The sequence below is a fragment of the Semicossyphus pulcher genome, unplaced genomic scaffold (assembly GCF_022749685.1).
Source record: "Semicossyphus pulcher isolate SPU_LCO1_2020_fin unplaced genomic scaffold, fSemPul1.0.p SCAF_18, whole genome shotgun sequence".
In the NCBI taxonomy this organism is placed as follows: Eukaryota; Metazoa; Chordata; class Actinopteri; order Labriformes; family Labridae; genus Semicossyphus; species Semicossyphus pulcher.
Genome location: NW_027211691.1, coordinates 19,237,402 through 19,252,820, shown reverse-complemented (window position 1 = coordinate 19,252,820; position 15,419 = coordinate 19,237,402). Strand labels below are relative to the sequence as shown.

The window sequence follows — 15,419 nt, the reverse complement described above, 5'->3', positions numbered from 1 at the left end:
TTTGCACACTTTTAAAGACTGATATAAAATTGGCTTCAGGCTTGTAAAATTTGACTGAAATGGTCCAAAACTGAATGTTGTTGCTTTTTTAATACCAACTTGTCATTTTAAGCCTGTGTGCTAATTCAAAATACTTCAATATCTACTGCACCTTTTGCCAATTTGTAGCAAAAATTAAATTCCCACTAAATATGTAGTGGGAACAAATAAGTGTATTAATGTCGACATGTACTCAATATATACTGGGCTATGTCTCAGTTAGAATCACAACAACAGTAAATCCTAATCCTATATATAATTCATAAATCGTAATAATTTCAGACACATCCAACATGTCACATATTGTTTATTGTCATGTATTTAATTGCAGTAGCTACAATATTTAACAAAGGTTTAAGTAGAACACATCCAAAGGCAAATTTCATTCAACAGATGCACAGGAAATAAATGTCATTTGACATAAAATAAGACTGATATGGATGGTTTTTTTTTCATGTTTGCACAGTCTAAACATTCATTTTCTTGGTCAGATCCCAGCTGGAACCGAACTAAGACTGTCAGAAAGGCAAAATGCAGAGTTTTGAATGGTTGCAGGCTATTAAGACATGCAGCTTACTAGATGAAATGAGCGCAATAGTGGCACTGCTTTGCATTGAAAGTTTGTCTAAAAGTAAACCCCTTTAACAGCCACGAACAAATATGTACAACACAGCCTCTAGTAGGTGAATGTCTGGGTGATTTCAGGACTCCTGTCTTCAGAAACACATTAATAAGAAGGCTTGACACAGAGTAGAGTAAGTACTGTAAGCAATGACTGTACAGCAGTTATAAAATCGCGACCTTAAAGACCAAGGTTAACAGATGAAGCAGAGCTTAAGTGAGTCTGACAAACAAAAGTATAATGCTGAAGACAGATCAGACCTTCCTGTATTGTTTTTTGCTGTCCAGTTTCGTTAAGGAAAAATCCACCCAAACGATTCGATTCTTGACGAAAACATCTGACAAGAGCTGAAGGGATGAATTCTATTTTTGTGTTTGTGTGGGCTGGAGTGCAATCAATGCCAAAGATCACACTGATATTGTCCGGAAAAAAACTACACTGGATGTGAAAAATTGTTTTCATCAGCTGCAGTCCATGGAAACCTTGAGGGATTAGCAAATCATTTATTTCTAAAATACTAAAAACATACATTCTTAAAGACTTTTGGGTGGATTTTTCCTTTAAAACACCTAAAAACACATTTACAGAACAATTTAAGGGTTAGAAAATATCCTCAGATGGTTTGGGACGTACCGCAAAAATAAATGTACCAGAAATATATAACAACATGGCAATTATTATCAACAACTCTTCCTCTTCCTCCTCCCTATATAGGACTATGATTTTACTGAACAAGCTTCCCATGACTCATGATTAGAGATTCAAATAAGTCCAAATCTTATTTTGTATAAATTGCAAAAGGCAGCCTGAATGAGTTAATTTCCAAATAGATAAGTTGGGAACGATGCCGCTTTTGTCCAAAGCACATTGCCATATCAGGCACTTTGCAAGTCTTTGGCTTTCAGAACACGTTCACAGGGAAAACCCCTAAGAGCACTACAGGCTTAAAAGAGAGGCATCATCTCGTTACACGTCACTACATTTAGGCATGGCGCGTGTTGCTCTGGGAGAAGTGACCCTAAACCAAAGATGTGTGTGGACTCTGCAGGTCAAAGACAAATAAAAACAGGCTTGTGCAAAGCTTCTATTGTTCACAGTTATAAAGAAATAAATAAGTCAACAGCATGAGTATTAACAGTGCATGTTGGACGGAATTACATTCCTAAAATAAACTGAAGGATCTGGTTTGTCAGGGAGGCTTTACTTTGTTTACAATTCAAAGTAAATAAAAGTAGACGGAGTGCAAACGAGGCTAAAGAGCAATAAAATGTCCTTCTGCTGCAGCGGTAAGTAAAACATTTCTGTTCTGAAGAGTGGCATTGTGGAAAACCTTAGCTGTCAAGATATCTTAAGGCGTGGTAGCCCTTTTAGGCAGGGAGTTTGTCAATCTTCCACTGCCTTGTGGGTTTGCTGAACACAGCCACGATGCCTTCAGCCCTCCAACCAGAGGTGCTTTTGGTTCCTCTCTCAGAGCTGCCGTTTCCTCCGTCTCTCTGGGATTATTTACTGACTGTCATGACCCAGCATCCTTCTGTATTTGTCCCATTTTTTATCCCTCTGCTGGGTCAGCTCCCATCGCTCTCTCAGTTCCCGGCTGTGTGATCCCACCCGCTGTTCTAACCCCGTGTGGTTCATGCCCGGGCCCCTCTGTCTGGGCCAGCAGCTGTCGTGACCCCTCCTCACTGTGTGCTCCCAGAGGCGAGCGCTCGGACCCGGTATCGGCTGATGGCGTCCTCCAGGACCCTCTCTACCTTCTCACTGTCCTCCTACACAACAAACAGGACATTATTAACACTAGATATGGAATGTCGACACAACTAATTTGACTCCTGTTATCTTAAAATGCAAAAATCACAGTAAGGACATTTATTCATTGTTGCTCATCAAGAAAATATATTTCATATCTACCTCATTTATGAAGGCGTAGTGAACAAGCTCACTGGCAAGGTCTTTAGAGGAGTCAGCTGAAAGGTTCACATGAAACAAATCAGTTAGAAAAAGCTTTGATGAAAATGAACATAAAGAGTATTTTTTGAAAGGTGATTTTCTTTATTGTTCTTATTGACAACAAATCCCACATAAAGACAAAAACCAACAATGAATTCATTCAACTGACAAGTATTACTGGTGTATCTAAAACCTAATATGGTGTAGCTGTTGCCTTTAATATTACAGAGCTCCATTTGTAGTCCAACAACTATTACAAACCAAATGGCACACATTGCATCGCACACATTTCTTTATTTCAATTAAGAAGAAATCTATAGTTTAATCGTGAGTCAACTGGTAGTGAGGGGAGCAGAGAAGATCATTAGCGTCTCCCTGCTCTCTGTCCAAGAACTGTTGCAGAGCTGTTGCCTGAAAAAGGCACTGAACATTGTAAAATATCTTTACCACTAGTCAAAAAACCCGCTAACACCCGGCTTTTTAGCTTAGTGGGAAAGGTTACAATCGGCATTCAGACCCAGGTCAAACGACTCTGCAGTAGACCCGGGTAATTATCGTCTCGGCTCGATCAGCAATGATGGGAACACAGAACCCGGGTTGACACACTAATCTCCGCCCCCTTTCCCGCGCGATGCTATGACGTGCATTGAAGTTCAGGCCACTGTCGTGTAAATAAAGAACAACATACAATGGCGAAGACAGCGAGGTGAGAGAGCTTCTTCTGATCCTTGGGGAAGTTTGTTATTACCGAAGACCGAAAAGAGTATACTCCACTGGCAATGGGAAAAGAGACAATCTGCATTTATTCGTGGGTCTTCCCAGGTCTGGAAAAACCTGCGTCAACGTGCTAATTTTGGTTGGAAAGGGGTCTAAGGGACGCACTACACCCCCTGATTCTACTGCCATTTACTTGCACACTTTAACCGTTATCTTGTACTCTTGCACTGATTTTAAACAGGCACCTTTTTTTTTAGAAAATGCAAGCAATTGTCTTAACTGTTTTTTTTTACATGTATGTTTTTTACTGTTTGGGCTCAGGGACTGTATTGTGTTTTATATTGTGTTTTATGTTATGTCATTTCTCATTCTGCTCCGTACAACCGTTGAATTACAAAATGACAATAAAATTTGATTTGATGTGATATGACATACACCAGCATGCTGCTGTAAACATCCTCTCTTGGGCGCCGGTTTAGCTCAGCAGTTAAACTGACAGCCCAATGCACGGAGGGTACAGCTCTCAGTGCGGTGGCCCCAGGTTCGACTCCCACCCTCAGCCCTTCGGCACATGTCATCCCCCATTCTCTCTTTCTCTGTTTCCGCCACTATCCACTGTCCTCTCACTTAATAAAGTCAGAAAAGACCAATAAAAGTAATCTTTAAAAGAAAATCCTCCCTGGCACAGCAAATCCGCCTCAGAAAATAGTCCCCAACAAATGCACTATTTACTCTTAAAAATAAAGATTTTTTTTAAATGAAAGTATATACTATATACTATACTACAGTTTTTGGTAGGGCAGACAAAGGCTGGTTATTTTTGAACATAATGAGAGACAGACTGGGGCTTCTGTGGTTTTGGTCTCTTATGGACTTTGCAGACAGTAAGAAAAATATAGAACAATGCCGGCCTTATTCTTACTTACTTGGGAGGATGTCACAGCTAAGCTGCCTATGAAGTTTGTCATCCATCTTCAGAAACAAAGACAGCTGGGGAGAGATCAAAGAAGTCAAATTTAAATCAAGCTGGATTTATGCAAAAAGACCAAAGTGATTGATTATGAAGGAGCCCAACAAAAGAGTTTAACAAAAGTGCCTGTAATACAGTGTGACTCACATGCGTTTTGGTCCCTTCTTCATTTGACTCCAGATTACAGTGCATCTGAACAACCTACACAAACAGAGTAAAGTGGGAACAGGCAATAATATCTTTAATATGCAAACAGGCAAGCACACAGCACCTGCAGATTTCATGTAAGCAACAACAACACTTTTCTTACAAGCGATATATATATCCTCAGACATTTTTGCCCAGTACCCAGACAGGTTGTGTTTATGACACTTCTTCGGAGAGACCTCTGAAAGTCTAACCTTTCTCGTTTCTGTCTCCTGAGGTTCAGGAGTCGGCGTCTTGACGGTCTCAACCTGCTCCTGAGACAGAGAGAGGGCGCGAGGGACGGGGTGAGGCCGAGACGAGGCAAAGTTCATCAACGGGTAAATCCCATTCCTGAAGAGAGGAAAGGACAGGATGTTGGACTCAGAGTGTATAACTGATAAAAAAAAAAAGAGTCATATACTGTAGTTCCTCTTACTTGACATCCTCCAGAAACTTGTCGAGTTCCAAAGGGGACACGTGGGAATATCTACAGGACGCAAGGAAACACAGAAGAGCACGTGAGTGTTTTTCACCTGACAGGCTGTAGAATATTCAAAAATAATCTGTGGGGTGTGTGTGTGATTTTACTTGAGCTGCACTCCCTGTCTGTCGTCATGTTTGATCTCGGCCATGACAGCGTTGGGGTCAAACGACTTTGTTTTTTCCTCCACACAGTTTTCTGGAAGCAGGTCTGGAGATGAAGGACAAGTGTGGACGAAAGTTAACAGATTTAATAGAATAAATGTTTGTTTTAATATAAAACGATGAATGATTAATGAATAATTTAGCATGAAGCAGAAACATACTTTAGACTCAGCTCTAAAAAACGCTTGAAAGTGATAAAGTGTATATGCCGCTCGTGCAAACAAGCTGATATCAGCAGGGAAAGAGGAGACTTCGGTGTGGTTTGTTGGCTGTGGAGGTGAGAAACTCACACTGGTTGTTGATGAGGCAGTGGGCGGCGAGCAGCTTGAGGGAGTGGACCTCGAACAGGACTCGGTGGAACAGAAGGTCGTGAGCCGTAGGACGGAGCTTGGCTTCGTGACGCAAACAGGACTGTGTGAACTCCTGCAGAAAGCAACAAGACACTGAGTCCAACATGTATCCAAATAACCGTACGCTGTGACCCAGTTTACTGAGCATCTCTCTGTGCTCTAGATTTGATTCCTGGCATGTTTTACTGAAAAAATCCACTACAGAATTGTACAAAGTGTCTGCATGTGGTGTGAAATAAACCCAGAGCAAGGTGGTGTGTGTAGGCGAGTGTTATTAGAGTAATAATGTGGGACAGTTTGTCTTCATCTCCATGTTTCTTTGCTTGTGCTGCCGTGTTTATTTAGGACATGAGGTATTTTAATACTCACTCTCATGAGAGGGTCTTCCAGAGATTGACCTGCATTGATGATGGCCTCTTTGGACACGGCAGTATCTCCGTTGGCCTGGATCTCCAGCACTGCCATCTAGGGGTGCAAATGATCTGTTAACACAATCTCACATAAACACAGAGAGAGCGGGAGAGGGGGCGGGGGGACTTACAGATCTGTTTCACTCACCTCTAGGGCACAGATGCCGAAGGAGAAAATGTCAATGGCGTAATCGTCCTCACCAGCTGGACACGGAGAAGAAGACGCAGAGATGCAGGAGTTGAGACACAGAGATCACTTAGGAGAGACTTAAGTCTTTGCATGCAGCCGGTAAGCATTAGATTGAGCCTTACCAAAATCAAATAATTAACCATCTTTATACAGCTATAAAGCAACAAAGAACATCCAATTAGACATCTTTGAATAATTTAGGTGGAAATTTATGAATGTTTGTGGCCACATTTTAATGTAGCTGTCTTTTACTTGATTATTTCACAGATTTCCCACAAATGTTTGATGGATTTTGTTGTAAAAAGTGATTAAACCCAGCGAGCATTTTTCCGTTGAAAAGACGTTCAAAAGTTGTTTTTTCACCGACTATTTCAACACGTTGATGAAACATTTCTGATTTTATGTTTAGACCAGATTTCACCTGCTTCTGTCACAAGATTCAGCACACATATTAACGGCAATTTCCATGTATAAGTGAGCCGTGCATCACAGTCACCAACGAGTCGGCTTTCCTCCCACGATAACTGCATACACATCAAGCACTCATAACCGTCACGCCACCGTCATCTCCTATAACATGCTAGCCCGTCATGTATTAATGAACTACGTCAGCATCCAGGGGATGTTCAGCCTTCATAGTCAGAGCTGCACAACCGAAGTACCTGCACATGCTCAGTCTTCTTTTTTCTTCTTCTGTGGAAACTGCTCCCTTGACGACGTCTCTGAATCTTGTTAACATCGCACAGCCCATAAAGCGCCGTGTTTATGATTTTTGGATGACAAATAAAATGCGGTGAAATAAGATCTTTGTGTAGACCGGATTTAACCCACCGCTGCTTACACGTTCAGACCTGGTTTTCAACCAAATTTCAAAGTTGAAATCCAGGTTGGTGCTCAATGGGAAAGATTATCCTGTGATGTTGGAAAGTGATAAGTCTGCGGCTGACTTGCTCACCGTTTGTTGATTTTTACCAATTTCAAAGGAGCTTTAAGTCACATAAGGCTGAGGAGGTAATGACTGAATGGTAAATGTTAAATGGACTGTACTTATATAGCACTTTTCTAGCCTTGTGACCTGTGACCACTCAGAGTTGCTTTTACACTACATGCCACATTCACCCATTCACACATACATTCACACAAGTGGCAATCTCCACTCAAATCTGTGCCTGTTCATACTGGGAGCAATGTGGGGTTCAGTGTCTTGCCCAAGGACACTTCAACATGTGACTGTAGCAGTCAGGGATTGAACTCTCAACCTTCCGATTTAGAGACGACCAACTCTACCACTGAGCCACAGCCGCCCCACATCGTCACTTTGGGTTGAATCCCTCAGAAATTAAGAAAAAGGGGGGACAAACTTCGCTCCACACTTACCTCCATATTCGGGAGCAAAGAAATGCAGATTCCTCTGCTCGTCACGGTGTTGCCTCCCTTTACCATGAACACTGGCATCCGGAAACACTGCTCAAAGAAGACACAGAAACCATGCAAAAGTTAGCCGGGATAAACTGACGGACAGATATGACACCAATGAAGACACATCCACGACAAAATTATACAATCCTTACCATTTACAAAAAGCCGATGCCAAACTGTGGAAAGAAAATTAAGCATAATTGAGATATTTTTTTCTGTTAAGTTAAACTGCAGAGGTAAATGAGTGAATCCAGAAATCCACAACAGTCTCCACAGTCCACAACATGAGGGGCCAATACTGGCCGCAGTAACGTAAAAAGCCCTGCGGGGAGCAGACCTGAGCCGATCTTGATGAGGCCGTTGTGCTGGATGAAGATGGTGTCGCACGTCAGGTTGCCATGGATTATCGGTGGGTCACAAGAGTGCAGATAGCTGCCAGCAAACAATGAAACACCTGGTTAATGGGATGAATGTGATGATGGATAATCTCTCATGATTGAAATTCTGGGGAAGAAAGCAGTCAGTACCTGAGGGCAGAGAGAATCTGGGTGCACCATCTCTTCCAGGCCTAAAATGTAGTGTCATAGAGCAACATAAATCCTCTAAAGATGCACATTTGCCTCCACTAAGAGCATATGGAAATTTATACTGCACTGTCATAAAAGAATATTACATGAATTCTCAGCAATATATGCTAAAAACACTAAATATAGCACCTTCTTTTGCATTTATAGTGTTGCATTATGTAAGGAAAAGCAGCAGATGTGGAAGACAGAAAAAAGAGAGAGGATGATGCAGGTTTTAAACACTGCGAGGATAATATACACGTCTTAGAAGACTAAGCCATGAGGGTGTCTGCTTACATAATCTCTAATCCTGTGGGAAATATGGATCTGAGAACTCATTTAACTGCAGTACCCTGTGCCACCACCGCAGGACAGACTGAGAGGACAGCACTGTATGTGACCAGGGAAAAAACACTGACCTTCACATTCATAGTCTTGTGGTTCTTCTTTGTTTTCTTCAGAAATTGCTTGAGGCTGCCTGAGGACATGTATTCTGTGATGAATATAACCTGAGGGGCACAGATGAAGGAGCAAAAACGGTTAATTTAAAGTCGAGGTGAAATGAAAAATGTCATTTTAATCCTTTTAGATCACATCCCCGGTAATATTGTGCATCTATTTGACAATATAGGCCAAAAAAATACAGAAAATCAATTTCTTCGTATTCTTATATCAAAACCCGAACCTTTTTTTCTTCCGGTAAAACTTAATTTAACCCGTGCTTACATAAGTTAGCACCAAACAATTTCAACCAATCAATCTGCAGCATTTAGCCGCAGAGCACCAAGAACGCTCGGTCAGTTAGCTAGCTACTGCGCTGTGGAGAACGTGTGTTTACGCCAACTTCTCAACGATCAAATCAAATCCCTCTAATGATATGTCCCGCCTGCACGTCCTGTTTCACTCACGATACGTAAGCTAGATATTCTCGAAATGCCGTTTCAGCTCGGGAGAAAATGAGATCAGAGAGGGTAAAAGAAGAAGCCGTACCCGCGCCTGGTTCTCCTTCATGTCCAGCCAGTATTTGTGGAACTTGACGATGTTGGGATGTTCAACCTGCATCAGGTTCTCAAACATCTCCTTGATCTTCTCCTAAAAAAACACACATCCAAAGTAGTTCAGATCTCTAAATACCTTAACTTTTACCAATAAATGTTATAACTTTCATAAATAATACATAAATGACTGAATAAATAATGGATTTATATGTGTAACGATGAAATATAACCCATATTATGCTTCTGAAAGACCCTGTGCCTGCAAGTACTTTGGTGCTCATGCCAACACATTGATTTAGCTTAGAATTAGCATCACAATTAGCCACATTACCTCCTGTGCTTTGAAGACCTTCTTGTCAGAGAAGAGCACCTCGTTCCACACCACCTCCACGCCCTCCTCTGTGTCCATGGCCAGAGACGCACTTTCCACACCGGGGACATTACCTTGGCTCACCTGCAGGGGGCACACAGAAACACATGTAAGATTAGCTTGATGCTAGCTGTCTAATTTGTAATATTTTACACTACAAACACAACAATAAGCCCGCATTAAGTGATAATTTTTTCACTTACAGGTAGCAGAAACAAGCTATGAACATGACAGTGACATGTAAGGACATATAATAAAGGTAATATTGTACACATGCCAGCAAACAGCTGCTAGCTTAAGCTTTTAGAAAACGGGACAGTGTTAGCATTCGGTTGCAGTCCAGCATTCACTCTCTTTTAGCTCCTTTTTGGGACGCCACCAACTCCAGAGGGAAATATGTAGTAGCTCTTTAGATGCTAAATGCTAATATATGTTCACCAGCATGTTGCTAACTTTGTGTGTTTGCTGTTTGGTAAATACTCCATGAGAGCGGCGGCGAGAGAGAACCAAAACAGTAAGGTTGCGGGTTTTAAAACTACAAAAGAGAGCTGAAAAATGCTACAAACAGTTTACAGGGCTAAAGGGAACCACAAAGTTGGGTGATATTTAGCTGTAGTCAAGTGACGCATTGTTAAAATGAGAAACTAGTAAATTTGAGGTACAAGGACACCCTGCCACTTCCATGATAAGGCCTGTAAACTCTAGAGGTTGCCCCTGCTGTGACTATAATATCCGCTAAAAGCTCCATATCATCCATCTTTTTAAACGCCATCAATGCCCATTAATGGATGTAAAGGCATCATTTGGAAGATATTGTACTGATATTATGTTAAAAGCTGCCAGCCGGCTATAACATGATGAAAAGTAGAGGGAGAGACAGGATGAGCAGCAGCTAGCGTAAAGAGGGGAGAGATGGATTAGCCGGAGACAGAGAGGGAGAAGTGAGGGGATCGGGGGATTTAGAAAAGAACTACAAAAAACAGAAGGAAGCAACGTTAAGTGAGGTGAAGAGGCCGTGTCCATAATCTGACAGAGGCAGACAGCTCGAGGCTCCATCAGCGTTTATTCAGCAGCGGAAAAGAAGACCCCTCATGACAGGATATTGCTGCCTCATGAGTTCACCTGATGTAACCTCTTAATGCTGAGTACAGCAGGCTGGATTTGGGTTAAAAGTCCATTGCAACACCCTCTACTGCTACTCATGCTGCAGTTTGTGAAATTGATGGACAGCTGGCGTCATTTCCAGCAAGGGAAAATATTAAATTATTTGGCTGCCAAAGGATTTGCTATGTCAGTGTTTTTCCACACACATCCCTTGATTGAGATATTACTACCGCAGCAAGGAATCCTTTTAAGCTCCCCGGCTTCTTTGAGATTCTTTCACAAGGATCAATAATGTATTAGCTTTTATAGTTAGAGAGGACATAGAATTGTTGATCCTGGTATTGGCCTAACATCTGGCCTGAATTGAAAACTATAACTCGGTGGTTCCCAACCCCAGAAGAAAGAGAGTACAGGTTCACAGAAAATTAGCCTGAAAATGGTATAATTTGAGAAAAAAAATCTGAATTGTAGAAGTTTGAAGGCTACTTTTGCTGCAATTATCTTTAATTTAGCGCTGTCTTCTTTGACAGTTTAAAGTGCTAAGATTTTCATTCAAATAAATGTCTGTTCAGTCACTATCTATCACCGAATGAGGTAACATAATGGTGATTGAGCCGATGGCCCACTGATGAAAGCCTTTGCATTCACAGTATTACAGACTGGGTGTCTGTGGGGACTTTCGGGGGACAAAATCACAAGCAGCGCCCAGTTAGTGAAGCGTTCTCCATCACCCAGCAGTGGTTGGTCTGCCAGAGAGGGTAGGCGGAGCTAAGCGGCTGCTTTTCCGCTCTCTGCAAGTGTTGCGAGTAAACAGTAATCTACTATGGCTGAACAAACAAAGAAAAGATGGATGACTACAGAAACAACTTCAAAAATAAGTGAAAATCCAAAGACAAAAGAAACAAACTCGACGCTCAGATGAAGCAAACAGTCTAAGAAGGAAAGCGACCGTCAGCGAGGAAAATCAAGAGTTACAACTGTGAATGTCACATTTGCAACGCTGTCTGGACATCTGGGAAGTGGGCTCCTACAATTACCGTTTATCGCCATAGAGAACGAAACTGAGATCTTCGAGATTATAACTTTAAAGTCCTTCTTTCACAGCAGATTTTTTTTCCTGAAGGAGGTCATCCGTACACAAGATAACCAGTTCGACAGCACAATCTTTCAGCATGTCAGCTGTACACAAAGATAATAAAGGCTTTGTTCTCAAGCAAAACCTCGCTGTGGGCCACTGTTGTTGAGTGATTTTGTCCACAATCAGCTGCAGAGGCTGAGAAAAGGAGGCTTCATGGCTGTGTCTCCTTTTCTGTATCGTATATAATATTGATTTTAGACATACCAGTATCTGCATTACACATGATAAAAGCACTAAGTGCATGGAGGCAGTTTATGATCATGAATCAGTCAGTGCAGCTAATCTAGTCTCTGAGTCCACTGACGGTTGCTCTTATTAAGTGGCTCAGCAGCAAATAAGAGAAACGTGAAGGACAGAAACAGCCTGAAAAGTGTTGTTTGAGATAATTGGTGTCAGATGGGTTGGTGTGAGACCGTCAAAACACAAGAAAATCAATGTGCATATTGATTAAACCTCCACTGCTGCCTTCAGGGTGATGTACCTGCCTGTAAAAGTCCTTTATCGCACCTGCTGCTAAATCTCTTATTCTTCATGGGTCTTTTTGTATATCATATTATGGCTTCAATACTTGTATGCGCTTTTTACATCATCTTGAATACATCCCCTTCATTGTAATATAATCAATATAATCCACCTATTCATTATGTGTAACGCTTATCCTGTTCAGGGCCACGGGGTTGGGCAATTGAGCGAGAGGCGGGGTACACCCTGGACTGATTGCCAGTCAATCACAGGGCTGACACATAGAGACAGACAACCTTTCACGCTCACAGTCACACCTACGGGCAATTTTAGAGTCAGTCTGCAGGGTCCCTTTACTTGCCTGGAGTCAGCAGGATGTTTAAAAAACAAACAAGCAAGCACCACCTGTCATAGCTTCAGAGAAGTGAGGTTTGATTTCAGTCAGTGCTCGCCTCAGCACTTTCTGACCCAAACAGCTGGCATATGGCACATTACAAATCACAGCATGCGTAGGAAAACAATATCCTCCAGTCCCCACTGTGAGCGGCACTTCGTCGTTTCCATAATATTGTATTTTCTTTTATTTGTTGTCTCTTCTACAAGCCGCTGACCCGAACAGCTGATCCGATACCGCGTGCTGAATGCTTAAGTATACAGGGTTGTTAGGCCTGACGTCAATGTGAAGCGGTGACAAAAAACTAAAATATACTTAAACTAAAATGCTTGTTTATATGTAGGACTCTTTTAAGTGGCTAAAGTGCGTGGTACTCGTGACCCCGTCTGCTGCGGTGCTTCGCTTAGCTTCAGTGTAGGAAATCCGTCCGGCTTCTCCTAACAGAGCTGCGCTGACTGTTATCTACTGTACACTTACTATTGATAAGTAACTCATACAGCCCCACTTCAAAAAACCCGAACTATCCCTTTAAGATGTCAAAGCTTAATTGAATAGGCGACTGGACTTGGTTGAAGGTCCTGGCAACATTTCAGCTCTCGTCCAAAAGGCTTCTTCAGTTCTAAAACTGACTGGTGGACGGAGCTACAAGACATATCAGGGACAACATAAGCAGTCATCTCCATGGCTGGGCCTGTCTGCTTTTAAACTGCAGTGTACCAAGGACAGGCTGAACAACACGTTTTCAGATTGGCAGGTTTGAGACGTCACAAACCTGAGGAGCCAATCCCGTTAATGGGCGGGGTGACGCTATGCATATCATTATGTGTAACCTATGGCAACCACTTCGTCAACTGTAACTGCATCGTCATTTTTCAAAGTCACTACTGACTACTAACGTTAACGTCACTACTACTAATTACTACATTTCAAGCTTGCTAAGTTTCAACAAGTTGCCACTAAACGATGGCAGAGACGGGCAGTTAGAAATGTGCATAGTGGGCGGGGCCTATGCAGATTCAGAGAGTTTTAATGAGGGAGAAGGAGGAGATGCGTTGGGAGTATTTTTACAAGCTAAATCAAATACATTTTGCGGAAAAACACATCAGACACAATTTATTATTCCAAGCAGAGCATTTTTTATGTCTTAAAACATGACTGGAGCTGGTCTTCAAAATATGGCAAACCATAAAAAACAGTTTCTGACACATTTGAAAGGCATGTAATGAATCTGTATCCCACAGCTGTGAGGTAAATCTACAACATATTGCTTCTTGAAACCTGCTCTATAACAATTTCCTGTTGTTGAATTTAATAAAACACACTCATCCCTGTATGTCTGCTCTCCTCCTGGGCCTGAATCCTCATCTTTTATAGAAGATACATGGCTGTGTTCAGCAAGCACGGCCGACACTCCTCCTCCATCATCATCATCATCATGTCTACGGTCTTTACACGGCAGCTGGCCGTCTCTGCTGAACAGCTGGGCGTCTCACAGAGCTGCATGAAGGGGTAGTGACTGAACCACTATTATTTGCACCTCAATTACTACTTTTTACAGCTAAATGCTAACCATTGATTTGTTCTACAGAGCTCCACTTGTGCCACGCTTCATGACATCATCAGTCGAGACTCGGGGATGAATGGTGTCTAAAACGTCTCTCTGTATCCGGCTCCACGGGCTTGTAAAGAGACGCCAAACATGCAGCAATCAGAGCGACCACAAAAAGGGCTATAAATATTCAGATACCAGACACTTGAAGATTGATATTTCCATGAAGTAAGCCAGGAAATGTTTTTGGTCACTGTGGTTTTTTTATTGCTCAGTGCAGCTGTGAAGCTCACAGAAGGCGTGATAAGAGGTATAATCTCTCCACTCTCACTGTCCAGGAGATGATAATCTGATTACAGGTATTACAGAGCTGGAACACAACCCTCATTCTGGCTGTAAATGAGATTCCTGCGCTTAAATATCCACCAGGAAGGGATTTATGTCGGTTTCCCCGTGGCGACAGGCCTGGGCTGTTGTTTGTTTTCCCTCGCGATGTTGAGAAACACTTGGTCCCCAGTCCCAGCGTCCACGTCCCAGGGCTCTGTTGCCTGGTCGTGGTAGCGTGAGACTCGTAAACAGCACACAGACGCAGGCCTGTGATTGGCTGCTGGATGGGAGGTGGGATAAGGGTGTGGAGAGGGATTGAGGGATCGAGTGTTCATGTCAAAACAACACTTCTATTCTGATGTTTGTTTGCTCTACATCCGAACAGGGTTAAACTGGATCCTGAAGGCTGCCACACTAACCTCTCATTACCTCGACACACTTCTTTTTTCCTGTGCTCACTTGCACGGTCTTGTTTTAAGTGTGACAGTCTTTATTCAAATTCTTTAAGACAAAACTCACCAGTAAAAACACAAGTTACTCTTTGATGCTGTAACTACAGCTAATGTCAGGATATGGGTAGAAGTAGAGGCATGAGGACGGTGTATTTAGTACAACTTGGTCTACTTTAGTGACAGCCACAAAATGTAGGACAACAGAGCGCTGAAAAGGTTGTTTCATTCATCAGTTCCCTCTCTTTTTACATGCAGTGTGTCACTTTGCAATGGCTAAAAGCTACAGGCAATGCCCACAGTTTAATGTAGTTCCCAAAATAAAAGCATTTTACACAATATCTGACTATGAAGGAAGGGAGCCAAATATTGTGGTGCTTTAACCGCAAACTTTTTGGTCTGTAATTTCTGAACCGTACGTTTCAGAAACATAATCTTTTACTGGAATCTGTGGGCCCACAACAATCTATCCACATAAGCCGCACCCATTTGAATAATCAAATCCACTACAGTATATCTCTGTACAAAGGGAAACAAGGAATCTGTCTGTCTTGTGTGTATGTGAGT

General features: G+C 42.1%; 1 protein-coding gene across 2 annotated transcripts in view; it reads right to left on the bottom strand.

Annotated features, from left to right (window-relative positions):
- Nucleotides 1–328: 328 nt before the first annotated feature.
- The window catches only part of nrbp2b (nuclear receptor binding protein 2b), a 44,203-nt gene continuing 29,112 nt past the window's right edge, over nucleotides 329–15,419 (bottom strand). The window contains exons 2-18 of one of the 2 annotated variants that reach the window (XM_069667845.1): nucleotides 9,391–9,513; nucleotides 9,052–9,153; nucleotides 8,481–8,570; nucleotides 8,023–8,063; nucleotides 7,833–7,927; nucleotides 7,648–7,671; nucleotides 7,454–7,543; nucleotides 6,035–6,090; nucleotides 5,846–5,941; nucleotides 5,417–5,549; nucleotides 5,070–5,172; nucleotides 4,918–4,968; nucleotides 4,697–4,832; nucleotides 4,443–4,496; nucleotides 4,252–4,315; nucleotides 2,570–2,625; nucleotides 329–2,427 (exon numbers count right to left, since the gene is read on the bottom strand). In XM_069667845.1, the coding sequence (XP_069523946.1) occupies nucleotides 2,341–2,427; nucleotides 2,570–2,625; nucleotides 4,252–4,315; nucleotides 4,443–4,496; nucleotides 4,697–4,832; nucleotides 4,918–4,968; nucleotides 5,070–5,172; nucleotides 5,417–5,549; nucleotides 5,846–5,941; nucleotides 6,035–6,090; nucleotides 7,454–7,543; nucleotides 7,648–7,671; nucleotides 7,833–7,927; nucleotides 8,023–8,063; nucleotides 8,481–8,570; nucleotides 9,052–9,153; nucleotides 9,391–9,513 (1,401 nt within the window). In that variant the 3' untranslated portion in view covers nucleotides 329–2,340. The remainder of the gene's footprint in view (nucleotides 2,428–2,569; nucleotides 2,626–4,251; nucleotides 4,316–4,442; nucleotides 4,497–4,696; nucleotides 4,833–4,917; nucleotides 4,969–5,069; nucleotides 5,173–5,416; nucleotides 5,550–5,845; nucleotides 5,942–6,034; nucleotides 6,091–7,453; nucleotides 7,544–7,647; nucleotides 7,672–7,832; nucleotides 7,928–8,022; nucleotides 8,064–8,480; nucleotides 8,571–9,051; nucleotides 9,154–9,390; nucleotides 9,514–15,419) is intronic. The other variant, XM_069667846.1, reaches the window with a different exon arrangement.